Source organism: Anas platyrhynchos, chromosome 7 (assembly GCF_047663525.1).
Source record: "Anas platyrhynchos isolate ZD024472 breed Pekin duck chromosome 7, IASCAAS_PekinDuck_T2T, whole genome shotgun sequence".
Classification (NCBI taxonomy): Eukaryota; Metazoa; Chordata; class Aves; order Anseriformes; family Anatidae; genus Anas; species Anas platyrhynchos.
The window spans coordinates 35947823-35969913 of record NC_092593.1 but is presented as its reverse complement, the minus strand read 5'-3'; the positions used below and the strand labels follow the sequence as shown (position 1 = coordinate 35969913).

At 38.5% G+C, this 22091-nt stretch overlaps 1 protein-coding gene across 8 annotated transcripts in view; it reads right to left on the bottom strand.

Moving 5' to 3' along the window:
- Positions 1 to 1099: 1099 nt before the first annotated feature.
- Positions 1100 to 22091, bottom strand: part of PMS1 (PMS1 homolog 1, mismatch repair system component) — a 43703-nt gene continuing 22711 nt past the window's right edge. For 7 of the 8 annotated variants that reach the window (XM_027460969.3, XM_005011410.6, XM_013091974.5 and 4 more), the window contains exons 7-13: positions 21171 to 21293; positions 19404 to 19547; positions 17300 to 18204; positions 11588 to 12037; positions 10915 to 11045; positions 3938 to 4098; positions 1100 to 1533 (exon numbers count right to left, since the gene is read on the bottom strand). In XM_027460969.3, the coding sequence (XP_027316770.3) occupies positions 1342 to 1533; positions 3938 to 4098; positions 10915 to 11045; positions 11588 to 12037; positions 17300 to 18204; positions 19404 to 19547; positions 21171 to 21293 (2106 nt within the window). In that variant the 3' untranslated portion in view covers positions 1100 to 1341. Of the gene's footprint in view, positions 1534 to 1633; positions 1842 to 3937; positions 4099 to 10914; positions 11046 to 11587; positions 12038 to 17299; positions 18205 to 19403; positions 19548 to 21170; positions 21294 to 22091 lie in introns of all 8 variants that reach the window. The other variant, XR_005267169.2, reaches the window with a different exon arrangement.

Genomic DNA, 22091 nt, shown 5'->3' with positions numbered 1-22091 from the left:
TGGGTCATCTGCATGCATAATAGAGCAAATGCTGGATTCAGCCTGCCTTTTGCCTGCATGGAGGCACAAGGTGTATGCTGTCATGTACTGCTCTTAGGCAATTTATTAACTTCATTTACTAGTTCAACGTTGGTTGAAACACAGCAATAAACCAGTAACTGGCATTTTCACTGTATGCATTTGCGTATCTGGTCTGATATTCTCATCCACAAACTAGCTTACACTTAGGCCTTTTAGCAACCTTCTAACCACTTATCTAGCAGCCACAGAAATACTGAAAAGGTAGGTCTAACTCTCAGTTTCCTAATGCCACAATTTGCTATGACAGAACAACTGGGTATAGACATATTTTCAGATATAGACATATTTTCAAGACCTTTCTTGAAACTTTTAAAACATACTAATTCAGCAACAGTGCAGCTGCTATGCACAGCAAGCATAATCTACTAACTTTATGGAAGTAGCCTACTACTCAAAATACAGGAGAAAACACTAGGTTATGGAAGGAAGAGGATGAACAAGTTTACCGTAATCAGCAGCTCTTTATATAGTAGACTTCTCTCTAGTTATGCCACATTCTCCTTAAGTGAGGACTGTTTGTGCTTCTCACTCCCTGTTTATGTACAGCACTCTACCAACATATATTGACACCTGCTTTCAGTGCCAGCCTTTCCAACCTGTAGTTGTGACTCTTATCCTTTTGTCTTTTAAATCATTTGCCAGTTTTTGATGACCTAAAGCTGTAAGTGTGGTGTACTTCTAAGATTCACACCTTTGTAAACTAAGGTTAGAAATATTCTGAGTTATTTGCATAATTAGAGAAAAGCCTTTTGAAGACTAAGACTTCAATACCCATTTACACAATCTTGCTATTTTCAAACAGAAATAACACTATGAATTTGTGGCAACAATACCTGTACAGGGCAATGCCAAATTTAAATACCTACAGCTACCTCGCTTCCTTTAAAAATTATCATCTCCTGTCACAGTGCAGTAAGTTTTGCTGGGCTCCAATGAAAACAGTTTCTAACCACTTCATATCTAAAGCATTTTGATATACTGGTTATTTTCTAAACATGCAGCAATAAGGACAGAATCAAACCAGTTGAGAATATTGCTTTAATAAATTCTTAAAAAAAAAAAAAAAAAGTTTGTTTCTCTACAGTATTAATTTATTTCCATTTGTCAAGTAGCATTTGAATCTAAATCAAAAAACTCCAGAAAGTGAACTTACAAAAATAAAAAGTCATTATACAAAAGCTTTACACAAAACATTCTGAAGTTACAGAGTAACGATCAAAATTAAGTAAGAGAGAAATGATCCCAAACAAAATGTTCCATTTACTGAATAAATTCCTTGGAGTTGTGCTTGTTAACTTCTGGAATATCTGTTAAGTGATGAAAAAAAGGACGACCATGAACACAGCCTTTATTTTCCCTTCCAAGCTGTTGCTTCATCCTGTAAACTGTGTTTTGTACATCTTCTTTTGACAAATGTAAGGGCAGCTGCCGAGCTAAACGCACTGCTTCTCCCTGTGGAAAGGAAAACAAAACCAAAAACCCAATAGTATTAAAGTGCCGCTTTGTAACATATTAACCTGAGGCTACCAGAAAGCAGGAATTAAGCACTCACTGTTGAAAGGTCACTTTTCTCTTTTCTGCTGATATATTCTGAACATTCTGAATCCCAGAAACTCAAATGGAACTCTAAACATATCTTACTGGTCATTTCATGCACTTCTACAAGAGTCACACATAGTCTCCTGGTCATGTCTGTACTCTTTTCTTTCTTTTAGGGTCCACTTTTGCAAGATGCTCAGTGTTTCTGAATGTAAGATTTTCTGTTGGCAACAGTATCAACTGAAGACATTTATCAGTTCACAAGACACACTGTACACCACAAGATAACGAACTAGCATAAATTAAACAGCTAAACAGTTTTAAAAATAATACAGTGAAATTTTAAATCAATGCTGTATTAACTATAACCTACTGCATTCAATTATCTCACAGTACTAGAAAGCAGAAGTGACTAGTTACTAAACACAACTACTGAAGCACCCACCCGCAAAGAATCCGACAACTTCCAAACGAATTTTTCAGACAATTTTTGCTTCTGGGTCTACCAGAAGATGGTAAAAGATGAGGAAATGCTGACTGCTCAAACATGAAACTCATGATAGAAGTTGCAATTCTGAACATGACAGCAGACAGCACTTCCAGTGTTTAGCCCATCAGAATGGCAAAAAACACCCAGTGTTTATCTTTAAAATCTTTGTTTCATGATTGCAAGCCATATACTTCCTAGTAAACATGCATTTTCCAGCTACTTTTATTGCTGTATGCGCTTCCTCTTTTTAAACGCTCCTCACAGGATTTAAAATTGTTTTTAATAAAGCTTCCTTTGATAATTTCTTAATATTTATCTTTATTATTTATATATATACACACCTTTATGCACACACCTCTCTTCTAAACACCAACCTTCCTACAAACCAATTCCATTCCAGTCCATCTGACTGAAGAGTGTTTATAAGCAGAGAAAATAAAGCTTCCACCTTCAAACCAAGTTACATTCCTGCCTCAGGGCTTAACTCACCCCTTCTTCAAGGGTGCATGAGAATGGTTCGGTGGTACACAACAGAATCACACTTGCTTCAAAGGCAGCTGTAAATTTGCTGCCTCAAAAAGACAGGAAAAGATCTGTACAAGTAATATTTAAAAAGTCAAGTATATATTCTTTGTAAATGCCCAAGTCCCACTCAGTAGCCTGATTCAGGAAAGTGTGTTGGCAATTACTTAAACCAAGAAAAAATTGAGCATGTACTTTGGTATTCTTTCTTCACAGATTGCTAGGAATTGGAATTAAGGATAGCATTAGTGAAACATCTAGAATTAAGATTAAAAAAAATGATCGAAAACTACTCTTGTTAGTTACTCCAGCTTTCACTAGTACCGTATGTATTAATTGTATGTGAAAATTCATGCCCATTATTGTCTCTGGACAGACAAGTTCATCTATTTGCATATCAAATATTGACAAAAGGCATTCCAGTTCCAACTGTTGCATAGTAACTTCTGAAAACAGATTAAAGATTCTTTTACTCAAGTACCATACCTCTAGCTGCCTATGAAAAATGCTGGCTGCTGGTGGAGAACACGTGGTTTCCTCTGCCAGCACACAGCAGAACTTACTAGTGCACTGAATGCAGTGGTCTTCTAGGACTGTCAGTTGTCAGCATGTGCTTCCTTTAACTGCAGAAGTTATTGATGTTACCTAAATACAAGCATTTGCAGAAGCATGTGGATTTCACTGCTTGTGAGACTTCATTTTTTTATTTCCATGTCTTAATTCCAGTGACAGCTTGCTTTCTGGCAAGGAAGTCTCCCTTTGTCTCTATCCTCTCTTTGCCTGAATCATAGGAATTTTTCTTTGAGTGAAAATGGTGTACTTTCTGCTTTTCAGGACGTGTATCTCATTGAGTTTTACATGACAATTAGCTTTAGATAACACTTTTCATGAACTACTATATTAAATCATTTTATCATTTCTTCACAGATGCATTTACAAAGGAGTAAAAGCTTGAAGACTTCTGGGCTCAACTGCTTGTAGAGTTTGTAAGCAATTTTATGACAGTTCTGTATTCTAACATGGAGCTTTCTAGTCTGAAAATTGCTTAAGTAGAAAAATTTTGTGAACCTAAGTATGTATTGGATCACATTGCACTGTTTTGCAGTATGTCTGATGGAAGTATTTAGGTAAGCAATGCAGAACTCATACACCTCAAAGAAGATCTGGTGTTCTCCTTTTCAGAAGTAACTTCTGTATGGAACAGAACTACATTACTTAAAAACTGAAGAAAGATTTGTCAAGCTGTTTAAAGACTTACTGTAAGCTTAGCTGGTCAGCACTTCCTAGCAAATTGTTACATCTTACCTCCAAGTAATTTATCACTTTGAGAGGCCTACATTCATGTACTTCCTTTGCATTCCTGTTAACTACTGCATTCAGAATTTCTTTCAAATCAGAAAGACCATAGTATGGCAGACAATTAGCCATTCCTTCTATTTCCATATGACTTTCTATAGGTGAAGCACCTGAAAATATGAAAACAAAACAGTAATTTATACACATATACACTTTGATTTCTATTCTGGAGCAATTCAGATGTAAAATCGCTTAATAAATTAATATAATGAATTCAGAACAACCAGGAAACCTTTTTGTCATCCTTCTCTGGAGTGAAGAGCATTTTTTTGTCCCAGGTTTCACGGTCACGATGCGTGCATATTGACATCACAAACACTTCTGTGTATTTTAATTCAAGTCCTAGCTGGCACAGTTTAAATGCTTAAAGCATTTTGCAAAATTCCCAGTCTTGAGCATACCTTTAATTAAAATTTATTTAAAACTTCTACTGCTTTTATTAAAACATACATAAAATTGAATTAGAAGCTTGTAATAAAATCCAATTTAGTTTGAAAAAAAATAAAACAGTGTTGGCACTACTTCCTATGGAATTGGTTTAGACATCTGTACAGTTCAAATGCTAACAGAAGGAAGCTCTTAGGCACCCAGCTCATGTATAAGAGACCTTCAGTGCTCATTCATAGTGTGCACAGAAATCTCAACCCAACTGGCACGGATCCCCTCCCTTTTCCTCTGCCACAAACTTGAGAAGTAAGAACTTCACAGGAAAAGCGTGGCAAAGTACAATTCCTAATGAAAACAAATCCACTCTTATGTAATGGCTCAAGGTGGGCTAAATTACATTCAGCCTGGATCACGAGTGGTTTTTGCAAAGTCAAAAAAGCAGGAGACAAATAGATTAGTATAACCAGGATTAAACTAAAAATTTAAAACTGTGGTAAGGGACAATTCACATTCCTAATAGAGACACAGGCTAATACGAGGAATGATCTGAAAGATTTTTGAAATGAGAAAACACATACGTGCAATATGTCACCACAACATACTTTTATTAGGCATTGGAATGAGATTGTTATCCATGACTGGGCACTGTTTATTTGACAGTCATTAAATGAGTCTGTAGGTCAACAGATAGGTTGAAAACAGTTCTCTAAATATGAGTGTGTCACCAGGTAAAAAATGTTGGACTTGTTTTATGGTCTAAGTGTCTCTGGCCATGAAGCAGAGTGGGAATCTGATACAAGGAACTAAAAATCATATAACCTACTTCCAGCTATATATTTAGCACCACTTCAGATTTGAAGCTTTATTTCCTTTTTCACCCAGCATTGTTGCCCTCTTCTTTTTCAGGCTGTCTTTCCCTAATCTTGGCCAGCAAAACCAGACATTTTTTATGTACTGCTGTAAGCCTGTGATCAGAATCAGCTGAAAGCAAAACTTTAAACTATCTGAAACGTTGCCAGCTACTAAAGGTGAGATAAGACCACGTACTATGCCAATATTTCCCCATAAGAAAGGCCACAAGAGACAGCGTCAAAGATGAAGTCTGTTCTTAATCTCCTCCAGCTCGTTTCATTTTTATGCAAATTTTGTTTTAATGAAAGCAAGACTAGATTTGTGTCACTGTTCCAGACCACTTGCTGCTTTCTCTCTACAAGAAGAGCATATCCTATCTGATGAACCTTCAATAGTTCTATATGCTCTATATGTTGCCAACGACAGGATTTTATATGCTCTATAGGCTACCAAAGCTCTATATGCTAACAAAGACAGGACAAAGAACTTCATTAAGTTTCAAATGTTAAGATTTTCAGTTTAAAAGTTTGCATTCCCTCTTAAAGTCTCACGACACTGAGTTCCAGGATTTGCTAAGCATTTTTTTTAAGCAAACCCAGTAAACTAGTCAGACATGCTTCCTTGTAAGACTGCTGATGCTCAAAACTTTTTAGTTTTACCGATAGCAATTTCTTTGTATGCCAATTCTGACAGTCAGATTTGACTTCACAATACTTTTCACTTACTTGAAAGTCAGATGAGACTTCAAAGCAAATGTAACATAAGAACAAACAATACAAATAATGAAATTTCCTTCTTTAGTACTTCTGTTTGTGTATCATTCTCCTTTTCTGCTTACATTCTTGAAACCGAAAAGTAGTCCATTGCATGCTGATTAACATATTTATCTGCAAGTCTTTGCAGGAATTCAGATATTGGCAGCATCTGATGATATAAGCAGATGTCCAAACCTCAGTGTACTTGTAAATTTTTGACAAAATATACATTAAGATTTTTGAGTACTCAAACAGCAGTCTTCAAGCAGTATCCATGGCAATTTCTGTGAAATGCTCTGCAACTTCCAAGGAAAATATGTCAGTGAACAAATAAACTAGTTTTCAACTCACTAAAAATGTGGATTTCTCATTGCTACAAATTTCCCCTTTTTCTGTCCAAACAAAACATTTACAATCATCTTTGGATAATTCCTTTTTGATGGCCAGGAAAAATTATTCTCTTCCAGCTGCCACCTAGATTAGGTGACACTCTAAGTCTACCTAGCTGACAGTCTATGATCAAAATCAAGCTGAAATAAAGGAGCAGCATGATTTTCCACTGGTCGGTTACAAGAGCTGAGGCAGCTCATGTTACCAAGGAAGATGGGTTATTTGCCTGTTACTGCTCTTTGAAGCCCTGTAAGCACATTCTTTGCATATACATAGGTTAGATGCACATATTCTACTAAGCATACAGTTCTACCCTAACAGCACGCCTTAGGGCATGACACTAGGCCCACTGTAATAAAAATAAATAAATAAAATAAATAAAATAAAAAGGGTAAGACATGGTCCCTGCTCCCAGTTCCTTTCCACCCCAAAATTCATTTTATCATGGAGGAAAGAGACAGACATGTTGTAAAGGTCCATATTCCAAAAACATGTTAAGAAGAACTGGATGGAAAGTAATTCGTCTTACTTCTTGAAACGCTCCTCTTTATATAGGGATCACTGCAAGCTACACCCAGCAAACAAATGCCTGGAAGATCCCAGAGTACTGAGCTAAGTAAAAGCAAACAGGCTGCTCTCCCAAAGGTAGCATCATTTGAAGTCTCAGTAAGGCCAAAACATGAGGGGGCGGGAGGGCAGTGGAAGGAGGACTGGAGCTCAGCGTCACAGCTCCGCAGATCACAACAACTGGCACGTTCCACAAAGAAACCATTGATTTTGCCTAACTGACATATTTACAGCAAGAAGCTTTTTCTGAGCTATTTCACAACATGTTTTTCACTGTCAGCTATCCAGAGAAAAATCTAGTTAAAAACTCCTTAGACTGCTGAGCAATCAATATAAGGAGAGACAAAGAGACTTTATGAAAAATAATTGGTCTACCAAAACAAGAAGATATGACACGTCCAATGTCTCAGATACTTAAAACAGCTTTGGTTGCAGTCAGAGTCTAAAAACAATAAAAAACAAAGCTAAATGACATTCTTTTCTCACAGCAAAGGAGTATTCAAAGGACAGACTTAGCCTTAAATGAAGGCAACACACAAGTAAGGCCTGAAACTCTTGCACTTCTTTAAAAGTTGCTATCCAAGGGCTGCACTGGTGAAAAAGGATAACGTTGCCAGAAGCTGAAAGAGATTTCCTGCTAAAATGACAGGACAAGATCAGAACTCCATGTGAAAATGACTCCTTGATAGGAGGAAAAGTCCTAATTAGACCATTCAAAACCCTATGAGGAGAAGTCAGAGAAAAATAGCTTGGCAATATAAGGCTGATGAAAATGAAAACTGATCATTCAGGCAAGTAAATCAAATAAAAAATTAATAGTTTCCTGTTACTAAAAAAAAAAAAAAAAGTATCTATGATGGAAAAAAAAGCAAAACACAAAACCAATCCAATTTAACTCCAAAAGCACTTCAACAACCCAACTTTAAAGTGGCAGGAAGTGCCCAAGTACAGTGGCAGATCTGCCAGTATTAATAATGGCAGGGTTCTGATTTTCCCAACAGAAGACACAAAATTCCAAAATGAAAACTTCCTTGACCGCTGGTTAGCTAGCAATATTGGCATTGCTCCACCTGAAGTCAAGCATTTCAGTCTTCCTGTCCATGGGATCAGAAGTAAATCAAATGGATACTTTGGAAAAGAAAGCTCTGGGGAGGGCCTACATGAAATCATCTTGCTTACAGAACACAAAAAGACTACTGATCTCTACAAGCCTCTAAGATGAGGATGTCCCAAAAATAGTCATTAAAATGCTGCACATTACTATCGTGTCTGATCACTCTGAAAGTCCCCACATGGTGAAGAGCTTTGAGATGAATGGTCTGTGCACCAACTGTCCTTCTGTATGGCCTGACCGGTCCCGCATCACCCTTTAATGTGATATGGTGGTGGTGCTGTGCCATTAACTGGCTTACTTGGTCTCACGGTACCAGGTTGAAAGACAAAGCAGGCGTAGAACTCGTGTGCTGACACAAGGACTGGCACCACCTTGAGCCTTCAGATAGCAGAAAGGGCCCCACCAAGCCGGTAAGCAAGCAAGTGAATCACCGGCTGGAGGAGGATGAGCAGGTGAACGAAGTGGCCTTACTTTACAGATGTTGTCTTCTCTTATGGCTCCTGTTACAAGGTTGCCTGGAAAACTCCAGTGTTGCACCCTGCCTGCATGGAGAATTACTGTAACAATACTAAGACACGGATCAGCCTCTGATTTTTGTCTGCAATTTTGGGACATTTACTGCCCCAAAGGCATTCAGACTGTCCTTTGAAGGGGTATGAAGTTATCAGAGGAGTTGAATAGAGTCAATATTAAGAAACAGCAGTCAAAGGAAGATTCAAGAGAGCTGACAAATTAGGTGAGACAGCAACCTGTCACAAATAATTAACAGTACGTACCGAAGAAAAAACAATTCTGAGACAACTTCTAGTCCAAAAACATCTAAGCAAACATCCCCTTTACAGGCTGTATCTGAGTTTAACAACAAATAAATCAAAGACACAGTAAAATGTTTTATGAGATGAACTTGTACTCAAAGTTGAGAAATGCTACAGAATATTCCAGTGTGAGTTGGACAAAACATGCCTGGTCTGCAGGTCACTTTACGTAAAGATTAACAGAAGAAGGATCTAGAATAAAGAACCCCAAACTACAAAGTGAAGTTTCCAAAAAGGGGCAGGCAAGGAATGTTAATAATTAATATCTGTGTTCCTGAAAAATAGATTTAGTAAGCATTTGTAACAGCAAGAGTTTGTGGCGTATTTCAGGAGGGAGTTTAATGAAAGAAAGAAAAGAGAGGAACTGATGAAGTATTAAGTAAAAATCCTTGGGTCGGTTGGAAAAAAGGCTGGGTGAAATTCCATTTTTTTTTCCTGGTCTTTCTACCTTTCTCTGCAATGCTATGCTCTTTTAAAACCAGGGGCTGTAACTGCCGTAATGTCATCAGCAGAAGCTTATAAACATGACTGACAAGCCTCAGATGTTATTAACGTTTCGCTCAAGTAGTTAAAATATCAGACTGGGACAAAGAACAGAATTAGATTCCCATTCTTCATATGGGCTGGCCATAAAGTACTGATCAAGCCCATGGCTTATCTACCGTGGTTCCTCAACCTGTATAGCGCACAAAGCCAACGGAGCAGATTCAATCTAAGAGTATTTCCATGAACACTGCTTTTACAAAGTTCTTGTTATTTATCACAGGATTTAGCCAGTCAGAAAGAAGCGTCCTTGTTTTTGTTGTGCATGGTTAAGAAAAGCAAACAGCTTAGGCTCTGTTCTTCCCAAGAGCCAGCCTCTGACTGAGGGAATTACTCCACATCCCTTTTTTGTCCCTACTCTTAAAAGATCCCATATGTTGGAGTAGATCTGTCATCACTATACATATGCGGGGTTCTGTAACACATGAAGCTATAGCATTTCTAACAGCTCTTATAGTGAACCTTTTCTCCGAGCTGTCACAGCTAGGTACCACCCCCAAGGAAGTTTGCTTTTCTTGGAATTCTGCTGGAGAAATCCTGTTGCACAGAACTGACCCTGGGTGGGTTGCCTCTGGACTTCCAACAGCATCCCTGCAAAGCACTGTTCAGGAAAATATTTAAACGTTGAATCTCTCTTGCTAAGGTGAAAGGATGTTATATTAAACAGATCTAGTCTGTGATCAAATTAGAGGCATTGAAAAGTAGACTGAGAGTTGAGAACAAACTACCAAAAGGGCTGACAGAGATCCTCTAACCCTCTCTTCACTGGCCCCTTTGGGCCCTGTATTAAATCCTGATAGGACAATAACTATAAATAAATTCAATATTCAATAAATCCTGAAGAACAGTAACCTGCTCTGGCTCCTTACTGGACCTCCTCAACTTCTGAAGTGCAGAGGGATAGTCTGCTAAAGCACATACTCACAGGGGATTCTGCAAATAACTATCCTCTTGGAAGAAGCTGCAGGACTATGGAATTCTCATCGCTTTTATCACTCTGTCAGAATGGCAATCCAGCATTTGGAGAATACATTCTTTTTTCTTTTTTTATTTTTAATACAAAAATGTCAGGAGAATGTGGATTTCAAGCACTCTTTGAAATGCTGAGATGTGTAAATAGGAAGTGCTCATTACATTGTTATCTACAGACCTTTCCTTTTTTATTCATGTTTTCTCTTCAGTTACTAGTTTTTATTACTCAATGTTCCACATAGACAATTACTGTCCTAACAAAGCAATAAAGAATCACAGAATCATCTAGGTTGGAAGAGACCTCCAAGATCACCTAGTCCAACCTTTGACCTAACACTAACCAGTCCTCCACTAAACCAGATCACTGAGCTCTACATCTAAACGCTTTTTACATTCGCAATCTTAGGGAAGGCAGGACCTCAGTGCTTTAAATGATAAGGTGATGTTGAACAACAAGATCTACATCATTTAATTCAGTAAATCAGAAGAAGCAAGCCCCAGTAAGACTAAAAGATTTTAAAACCACCATACCTTCAATCATTTTTATCTGGAATCCATTTGCTACAAGCCTTGGATCTGTCAAATAAGCTGATCCCTTTAATCTCTGGTAATCCTTCTGCATTTTGTGAAGAGCAGACATATAGTGAGATCCACCAAGAATACTGGAAAGAAAAAACAGCCAAAAAGTTAAAAAATATAATGAATTTGAAAATTAAAACTGTGAGAAAAATGCACTAAAAATGTTAAGGCATCAAGAGTGATCAAAAATTTTTAAAAGTATTTGGAAAAAAGCAGTTTGCTCAAAGAAGAAATATAAAGCATCAGCTATTCATGTATCTTAAAGAATGACCAAGTTTAGACATATAATAATAATAATTACATCAGCCATTCCCTAACCCGTGGGGAAAGTTAGCTAGAGTGAAGTTGTGAAAATGTGCAGCATTTAGTTTCCCTCTGGGGGAAGAAACTTGTCTTCACTGCACTACCAGCCAAACAGGTCAAAACTCATACTTATTTCAACTGGAGTATGACCAGGCCTGCTCATTATTTGTTCATTTGTTTATCTCCAAGAGCATATTTTTATGCTTTGTATGCTTTCAGATTAAAATAGTCACAGAATCAGCAAACAGGGCCATACAAACCTACTCTAACTAACCATCAATTATTTAAATAATACACAGATTTTTGCTCATTTGTACTATACCTGTCTGTTAACACGATTGGCTTGTCCAGTTTCTCTACTGGAAGCTGGTGATTCTTCAGCAATCTTTTGTGCAGCAGGGCTTCTTCCAACCTATATGGATTCAGCAACATCAGCTTTTTTTCCGTAGCGAATATCCAGATATCAGGAAAGCTCTGACGACGGATCAGGTAAAGCTCATGTTCAGCTGAATTACTTTTCTCACGCCTCTGATGTCTACAGGAGCTCAGGGAAAAAGGTACTGTCACAGTTTTCAGAGGCTGCTCAGCTTTCTGCTTCTTTTCAGTTTGAGTATGGAACATTTTGTCAAGCTTCTGCTGGTTGGACAGGGAACTCTTCAGCTTGGGTTTCTGTTTCTCCGTGTCCTTCGTGGGTCTGTGCACTGCTTGCTGCATAGCTTTACTGGCCTCTCTGTTGTATCGTTCCAGGTCTTTAGCAGCTTTTATTTCATAGCTTAAAAGAGAAAACGAACCAGTTGAACCAAGCAAGAAACCCCAGACTCCAACTCCAATACTAGCAAAAGGCAAGGAACCCATCCCTAGATAGGCGAGAATCCCCATGGTTCATTAAGTAGCCACATCAATAAGCTTCCACTACGAATGGGGTGGGAGGGAGATTGGGATTGGTAGGTGACCCTGCCCAGTGAACAGGAGGAGAAAATTTCCTTCATCATGACAGCCAGCAAAACCTCAGTGACTGAACAGGGAGGAGTGAGCTGCATCTTACAGCATCACACCAAGAGCCACAGCAGATCGCATTAGACCTCAGTCCCAAAGGCTAATGCTTAACTCAAATCTGCAATCAGATGCACAGCTTTTGGAGGAGCTCTGTCACAGGCGCATCCAGCCCTACTCACAAAGTCATTTCAGCTTCTAGAGCTATGTGAATTTCAAGGGGAGTCCAAGCGCTTGCCTAGGAGGATGGAGGTTAAATCATTTCAGAAGCCTTGAGCTTCAGTCAAGGTAAAGAATTACACTGACTTCACATGGCCTACAATTAGCCACAGAAATAAAAACCTGTGAATGCAGAATAAATAAGGTTATCACAGAACTCTAATAAATTTACAGATTTTTTTTTTTTTTTTTTTTTTTTTTTTTTTTTTTACAAAAATGCTCAATAATGAACTATTCTAAATGCTGTCTAAACAGTGAAAGCATTGCTACATACTAAACCTCTACAACCTGAATGGATCCTTAATGAGTTTGCAAGTGTCAGGAAGATAGCTCAGGTTTTAGAGATGCCAGGTTTATGCTTCCCTCCTACACAAGAGCCTGATTTTTTCGAAGGCCAAAGGAGCAATGTGCTAACTCCCTCTTTTGCCCTGATTTGATATTCTGAATTCTGGCAGGTTATTCAGAGCAGCCCGATCTTCACTAAAAGGTAGTACTATCATGTGTAAGTGTTGGAAATAAGTATTTTAGCTGGTCATATTTATTTATTGCTACTTGCTGGAACAGTTTAATTCAATTATGTGTATGCACACTGGAAAATTAAGGTCAACAAAAGGGTCACCATTTGCAATTAATTATGATGTGCTAGCACTCACATATGGTACCAATATTTAGTTAACTAAAAAAGTCAGCTTAAATAGTTTCTTGCAATAAATCATGTCCTAGAAAATATGGAGTAAATGTTAAGATAAAAAACATCTGCTCCTCTTAAAATGAATGGATGAAATCACTTGAACAGAAATTTTTTCTCCAGAATACATTTATAGCTTTGACCAGATCAATAAATACTTTGTTTTGAATAGACACAGTCGTAACGCAGGAGAATATTTAACTACGAGAGCACCGAGCTTTCAATGATACAGATAACCCAAAACAAAAACACTTTTTCAAAGGAAATCTTCCTTAGTTGTCATTTTAGACCACCATCAGAAAATTTCTAGCCTTGCAAGCTCTGACTGTGAGGATTTTGCAAGTGCCTCTCGGTGATTTGTTCAGAACCACAGAAAACAGCTAGTTTACAAACTGCTAGGGAACACCTTTGCTTTTTCCAAGGGCCTTCCCCAGAAGCAAGCATAATCAACAGGAGCAGTTTCTTCCCTGCTTTGTGAATTAGGACTGTAAAGTCAGGGTCCTTTCCTCCATTTCCAAAACCTATAGCCAAGGAAATCTGCAAAACCCTGGGTGTAAGGAGGGAAGTGGAAGACTAGAATAAAATAAAGCCTCGTCTCAAAGGAAACTTTGGCGCAACTTAGAAAAATGCATCCCACAATTTATTACTTTCTCCTTGCAGCTTAAACCTAAATGAAATATTCAGCATCTAACAGAAAAAAAAAAAAGAAAAAAGAACATAATGTCCCTCAGACTGTTACACTGAGTAGACAAATAAAACTACTGACCTCAGGTGAGCTATTTGGAGTGCACTCTGACCAGAACTGGTGACTTGCACCGATGCGTACAAGTCCAGAGCAGAGGTATCTGAATGTAACACCCCTCAGCATCAGCCTTTTCACATAACGAAACCCAGAGCACTCAAACTCTCACCAGAAGTAAATGTCATCTTCTGTTTCTGTGTCTCCTGCCTTTGTGAAGCCAAACAAAGCTTTGAATTGCTCCTATCAGCTGGTCACCGCGTGCTTCTGATGTGCGGCTTTCAGGGGAGCAGCACAGCTTCCTCCGGGTGGATAACATGAACCTGCTACTACTGCTAAACAAATGCTGGGGACAAACAACAGGATGTAAGGACTGATACCAATTATTGATACAGTTAATTAGTATTAATATCTGGCAGCATCTGAGTGGAGCTGGCTAGGAATACCATGCATGGCCACTGACCACCTGGTGACCCCTACCCAAAGGGAAGAACATATTGACCACAAGGTTAAAATAAAGGCTTCACAAATATTTTTTCTGAAATAGCTAAGCAAGTATATTTGCCCCAAAGGAATCTACACCAAAAGATTTGCAAATGAGGTGCACACAAAAGCCACAAAATGCTTAAAAATAAATCAGGCAGGCAAAAGCTACCAGCCAGGAGCTAGTTCCTGGTCACCAACAGTCTATGGGCACGCTTCGATCTGTCAACAGGCAGCAAGGGCTACGCTACCTGGAGTGATATTTCTCCCAAGGTACAAATATACTCACAAAGAATTACTGTACGGCACTGACAAGGTGATTTGTTAGCCCCATGATAACGCGTGGGTAGCTCTGAACCTTTCCTGCACCTTCAGGCCAATTTCTGCTGCCTGTCGTGGCAGTTGGATGGACTTCTCCCCCCGTTACCTGAGCCTGATACGCAAGAAATATTAAGGCCAGAAACACACACAAGCTGTATTAAGTAAGAGCAGAGGGAGTCTACGAAATTAAATCCTGGCTGTGCAAAGCAGGGGGATATGCGATGCTGCCAACATGGACATGCATGGAAGCTTTCCTCTTCTATTATAACCTAAAGACCATAACATTTTACATTCCGGTTGAGTAATAAATGCTGGCTTGTTTTGAAAAGGCTATCCTATGTCATCCTGAGACATCTGTTAGTTGCGCTGCTCCCAAAAGGCATTTAAATTCATTTAGACCTGCTGGAGAAGCCACAGAGATAAACAGGGACGCTGAAGCCAAGCACACCCATTGCAACCCAAACACGCGACTTCATCGCAGGAAGACGGAGGGCTGGAGCCTAGCAAAGAGGGGGCTTGCCAGAAGGGTGGCAGCGAGTTGGAGGTAGAGCGTGCTCAGTGGAAGCCCTGTCGCATAGACATTTGTTGTTACCTCTAGGTGGCCCAATTTATCCAGAGTATCTGGTAGGCAAGACTTAAGTTCTCTGCCAGACCTGCAACAGCTCTTCTGGACTGTTGCCTTGAAGGAAAAGATACCTGCAGATGTCTTCGTATTTGGTATTTTCAGAGGCAATCTTGCAATATGAAAAGTGGAAGAGAGCTATGCCAAAGCTGAGCTACATTAATACAGCTACTGGGAAATTTTTCATTGACTTTAACATGCATTGGACTATGCTGCGTTCAGTCCTGCATGTAAGATACAAATTCATTACCGGAGAGGTCTCCTTCCTGAACTAACACAACGTTAATCTGTAGGCACACTCTTAAACATAACAGTTGTACCAGGAAAGCAACCGTGAAATCTCAAAAGCTAAAGCAGAGCAAATTAAAATTTTCTGAAACAGCTGGCAGAACCTTTTGTTTCACTTCATTAAAAGCACAAATATAATTGGAGTGGATTTCTACTATTACATTAAGCTTTCTGCTGAAGCAGAGATGGACAACACGCTATTTCTCACAGGCTTGGCTTTGTGATCAGAGCACGTTGTTTGTTTGGTGACCTTTACGTTAGGTAAATCAGAAGCTAGATATTAGGGTTTTGCTTCACTCTGCTACGGCTGGTGTTCAGAACAATGCAGAGGTTTTCAAATAGAAGAGTCACGTAGTACAGGGTTCAAGGAAAAAAAAAGATTGGTAAGAAAGAGGAGCTGTACCTGCTGAATTACTATTAACCTTTCTCCTCATCAAATCTCTCATTAGCGTTTAAAATTATAATGTTTGGCTAACATAACTTCTTCAGCGGTCTTAATTCCCTCTCTTTGCTTCCATAACATTAAGAAAACACATTTTCAAAACACTGCCAGTGACTTTGTTCTTCAAAAACAAATTCCATTTCCCACACTTTCTGCCTCAATCACAATGAGCACTCAAATCATTGCTTGTAAAACTGTTGCAGAGCTATCCTCCTCCTCTGTATGATGCCCCAAAGTGTTTTACATTTCACAAAATTACCAAAAAATAACAAAAAAAAAAACAACAAAGAAAGAAAACACCCACCTTCCATGTTTTGAACTGTCTTAGGATGCCTCAAGATCTGTTATCCTAATTAAGCTTTTATTATAATATAAATTTCACATAAAGGACAACATACACATATTAACTATTCCACTACCACCTCTTCTTTTTTTAAAAAAAAAAAGGGTAAAATATTTCCGTTGCTTATAGATTTCATTTCAAAAATACAGTACTAGAACTCAGTTTAGAAAATGAAATTTAGCTGTTCAGATTGTAATCTGAAAAGAGGTTTGGTTTAGAGCGAATCAGAGGATAGACAAGCATTCAAACTGTACTGTACTCTGAACCAGCACTGCAATATCTGTTTGGGGGGATAAAGAAATTCCTTGTATCATTTGATTGGGTTTTATAAATACAATAATGGGGCAGCCTGGGTTGGGATACTTACTGAATTTAGGGGAAAGGAGTTTACTAAATGTTCAAGTACTAAAGACTCTGAAAAAGAATTCTCACTTTAGAGCAATAAAAAAGAACTGCTGGTTGGAAAAAGTTCTGGAGGAACTATACAGTGCCTCAGCCATCACTGGGCTGGTTTTCACTGATGCTACATCTGAAGTGACAATATACAGCAAGCCCTTAAAAAACTGAGGTTTGTACAATTGAAAAATTACATTTCTTGGCTGTTAGCTCTACATAATAACTCATCAAAACCATCCCTAGTTAACTGCTGCATGGCAAGTACAGTGGCAAAATGAGTAACTCAGCTCAGCAGCGCACATCTGCGCACAGCAAAAGATGACAACTTACTACATCAATGCCGTTCTTGAAAAGCCAAAAATAATTTTCTGTTCTGTTTTTCATCAGTAACTGGGAAGTTATATACATATATGTATATATATTTTATTCACAGCAAATGACTCATTTGCTCATTGGTAATTACCAGAGATTTAGAAGCAAGATACAGCCTAGAAACTTACTTCTTCTTTTCCTCTTCATTCAAATTCTTCCACTCTTCTTCAATTTTCAACAGGATGTCCTTCATGCTAGTCTTTGGGTGCTCAGAAAACAATTTTGAACGATATTCTTGGGTGAAGAGGGCAAATGCAGTCTTTGGTTTCCTTATTATTCGACTACTAATTAAGTCATAAGCAGTTACTTGTCCTGTTTTATCATTTATTACATTTGTTTTCCTTATACTTTGATTTGGCATTTGTGGATCACAGCTGTGTTCACCAGTATGTTCGCTTTGCTTATTAGCTGCTCCTCCAACTTCAGGAATTAAAATCTTAACAGGTTCCAGGTTGTCTCCTAGAGAGTCTTTAAATCCGTTCCCCATACTCCAATTATCAGCAGAGATTTCAGGTAATTCAGGTAAGTCTTTAGGTACTGAGGCTTCCTCATTCTTTTCTATCTCGCAAGTATTATCAGAACTCAAAAGATGCTCATCAGCTTTTTTGCATTCAGGTTCCATTGGAGCCCTGCGAGTTGGACTAGCAGTTGTGTTCCGTCCATTCTGTTCCTCCTCACACAATAAATTTAAGGAACCGTCTTGAAAGGCATCACTCTTAGAAACCTCTTTTTCCTCTAGGCGACTACGTATATTATCACCACAAAATGCCTGATGATTTAAACAGATCTCTGTGTTTTTTCCTGCTTGACAATTTTGCACATCACTGCTGAATGAAAGGAATGAAGTATGAGCATGTAGATCATTGTTTCCAGATGGTTCCATTTCATTAACAACCACATCTGTTTGTCCTGTTTTATGAACAAACATGTCTTCTGAGGTAACATCTGTTTTATTAGCTTCACCAGAGACCGTAGCAGGTAGTGGCCCATAGAGTGATTTCAACACATTTTCAACAGCAAATAAGACAGACTCCTGGAGGGGAAAAAAAAAAAAAAAAAAAAAAAAAAAATATTACAGAAAAAACACACACAACCATAAAAAAAAAAGAATACATAATAACTGACAGATATTGAGAATAAAGAACAAAGAACAAAGTGATCTTGCTCATAATATTTTTCAAATAAATCTGGGCGGATTATTGCAGTTCAGTTTTTCACACATGTCCCAAAAGACTCTGGAGTAGACACCTTTCACCTCAAATATTTCTTGAGAGGTGCTCTGCTTCACTCCTGTACTCCGGTTTTACAAGAGCGATTAACTGCTTTCTTTATAACACAGCGTACCAGTTGCTTCAAACTGTATCAAGTGAAGCTATTTCCACCTAACACAGTGTTAGAAGTTTATAGTAAGGACAGAAATACCAACACCAGCCCAGTTTAGCAAGCATGTTTGCAAAGAGCTTCCAGGACAGTTCTGCAACAAAAATTGGAAATAAAACAAACAAACCCTTTGCAATGCTAAAGAAAGTTTTAAGCTAGAACAAATGTGAGAAAGTTATGTTAATTTTAATACAAGTGGCACTTAACAGGCAATACATTTGCACAGACAAGCACAAAAACTTTCACTGAAGACAAGGACAGTCTCAGTGGTGTACCTACATCCACTCTGAATAACAGCCTTACCACTGCAGCTTTCTTAATTTTTGTGGCACTCACATATCAAGTGCCAAAAAATGAAACTGAATTTATGGAACATCTATCACTATATAACATCTAAAACACGGGCATATACTGTTCAAATTTCCAGTCCTGTTAGCATGAACTGGATGTTCTGAAACTTAAGTGATGTCAACAATTATTTACACGTGCAATGGCAATTATTGCATTTGGTAGAAATCATCTCCTCCTCCCCTAATGTGCGCAGTGTTTGAAGAGTTTATTACTTAGTGTAATTATGAAACTAAACATGAGATTTATTCAAGCACACATCATAATTCCATTTAGCTTCAGTCACTGCTACATAGCCATCTGGAAGCAAAGTGACACACACATGTATGTGACAACACATAAGCAATCTTTGAAATCAACTGGGAAATTAGTTTCAAATAATCCTCCCAAAGACTCCAGTGGCACTGTTTACACCTTCAAACATTTCAGCAGTTCCAGAAGCCCTTATTATACGTACGTAAGTAAAAAGTTGTCAACTCAAAAACAGAATTAGACATCAGTTACCTTATACTGCAGTAAAACTTGACTTTTATCAGGCGTTAAATTCACATCCACAGCAGATGCAGGTACAGTAATATTCATAAAGAAAACAGGGTATAAGCGGGTACTGTCCTTGTGTGACGCCGCACTGTAGTACTGCCGAATTAACTGCAGATTCGTTTAGCAAAGAGATGTCAGTACAGGCAATAAAAGAGACACAAAGGCACAGATGTTACAAAATTGTAACTGTATTTTCCCCCCAAATTAATGGAATGCTAAAAAGATCTGTGTGGATATATATATACACGTTAAAATAATCACCAAAAGGGGAGTTACTGGTGGTTTCCATGTTTTCACAATTAAAAAAAGAAAAGGTAAGAAAAAAAAGGAAAAAAGAACAAATTCCAAGAAATTAATGGCAGCTACTTTGACCTTCTGAATGAATACATTGATAATCTTTGGAAGAAAAGGCATGATACGCTTGTACTTTGGTTATTAACTAACTCAATCATAAACTTACTATTTCTCTGCAACTTTGCTTGCCCTTACTGTTTTCTCTATAATCTCCCTGAAAACTCATGTCAAAAAACTACGAAGTTATTTAGTAATTTCATAATGCAGGTCTTGCAAACCAGAACGATCAAATAAAGGTCTTTGTATCTTCCTCTTGTATTGTGGATCCTTTCCATTTATACTGGAGAAAATATGTTAACAGACAGCATAAAAGAGCTTCTGAAACTTGATTTTTAAATAAAAGCTAACTATAAAATATTATTTTAATAATAAAATAAATTAAAATAACATTAAAAAAAATATATTTTAACCTTACTATTCCCACAGTCTGTTCTCAGCTGGTACTGAACTGCAGTAATAAGAGGACACAACTAAAACGTGGACAAAAATAAAAGGCATCACTATCACCACTATGTGAACAGCCCTAAATGAAGGGCCATGTATTTCTACTTTTTATTACAGTAATCTGAACCCCACCTAGCCTCTGCTCTGGTTAAAAAGCCATCTCTTACATGGGATCCAAACCGAGCTTTCAACTCCAGCAAGAGCCAGGTAGATCAATTACTGTGTGGCCACGGAGCACAGGACTAGCCTTGTTTGTCACTTAAGATATGAACACAAGTTCAGGGTTTACATCCACAAAACTGCCAACTGAAACCTACTCGATTGTCTCCACTTTAAAACCTACATGTACACTTCAGCATGAATGGAATTTTATTTTCTGTGGAGGGCAAGGATTAGAACAGCAATTCTGCTCCGAGTGAGGTGCTGCAAGGTTCAGTAGTGTGAGAAACCCAAGAGTATCAAATTCTGCCTACACAATGCCTAGCGGTAGCCAATGCCTCTGCACTATCACTTTCATTTTTATTCAATGCATACACAGATTTAAAGGGAAAGCAAGCAGATTTGCTGGATAAGTGAACAAAATTAAAATTTTACTTTCAGGAAAATTCTCTTGCAGGAAACCACATAGAGCTCCCTCATGGAAAACTGCCCAGGTGTGACTCTGCTACATTAATATAAACTACTCTGTGCTCTTATTTTTTTCAAGCAGCCATAAGGATAGCCTCCAGCTCTCTGGTTACAAGTCACTGCAGAGAACGTAACAGAGCTGAGATACCAGGAGCATCAGACTTGTGGATGAGGTTTCTATTGTAAATGCTTCACATGTAATACTCCACTTATCTCATGTGGGCAGATATTGCAGATAGCAGAGCCCTTTCTGTCCTCAAAGAAATCATGTTTTTGTTCCTTGAATAAGAAGCTAAAGGATGTTACCTTCAGTATTTCCTTCTGAAGAACCGGACGATTGTTTATAAAAATGAAACTCCTTTCTGAACCTGACAGACATGTCAAAGAGCTGTCTGACTCAGCTTTTGGGAGAAATCCAGAGAGATTTATCTGCAAGAAAAACAAATGCAGTACAGAAGTCTTTAAAAGAGAATCCCCAAAAGCTTTTTATTTAGGGGTGCAACATTACAGTGCAATTTACAGGAGTCCCAGTCGTTCAAACACATGCACCACTTCTTTAGAGTTACATGTATGATTCAAACAATAAAAGCACTTTAAAAAAAAGAGTCAGTTGCACCGGGCTGCTGCCTGCAGCTGGGGGCTGCAGTGAGCATGCAGCCTGCTTTGGGCCTGCTGACTGCAGGGCTGCCAACCTCACGCCTGCAAGAAGCTCAAGGCGTGCAGTGCTGCCCATGCTGGTGAAGGCAGCAGTGAGCTACCTCTAACTGGGAGCACCAAAACATGAAATCCCTCCCTTTCTTTACCCACGGCACCTTAAATAGCTCATCAGCAGGCATTTATGGAGGGCACCTAAATTTACCTACAGCACCTGTATCCAAATCATCTGACTTTGCAGAGTGCTGAGCACCCGCGATTCCCAGCCTTCAGCAGAACCTGTGAGCACCCAACCCTGCCAAGGAGCCCAGGAACAAATCACGCGATTCCAGTACCTAACATTAACTCCAAGGCTTAAAACTTCTCTGCTAAGCTCTTCTAGCTTTGCGTGTGTTTTTTTTTTTCCCTGTCAAAATGAGAGCGATGACTTGTGCTGCCTGCCCCACTGCCTCCCCCTCTCCCCCCCACCGAGCAACTTGGAAACCCTTGGATCGATTTCAATTCAATCTGATGAAGAAGCAGAAATCCCAACGATATTACATTTCCACAATTTCTGTGATAACTGGCAGCTGT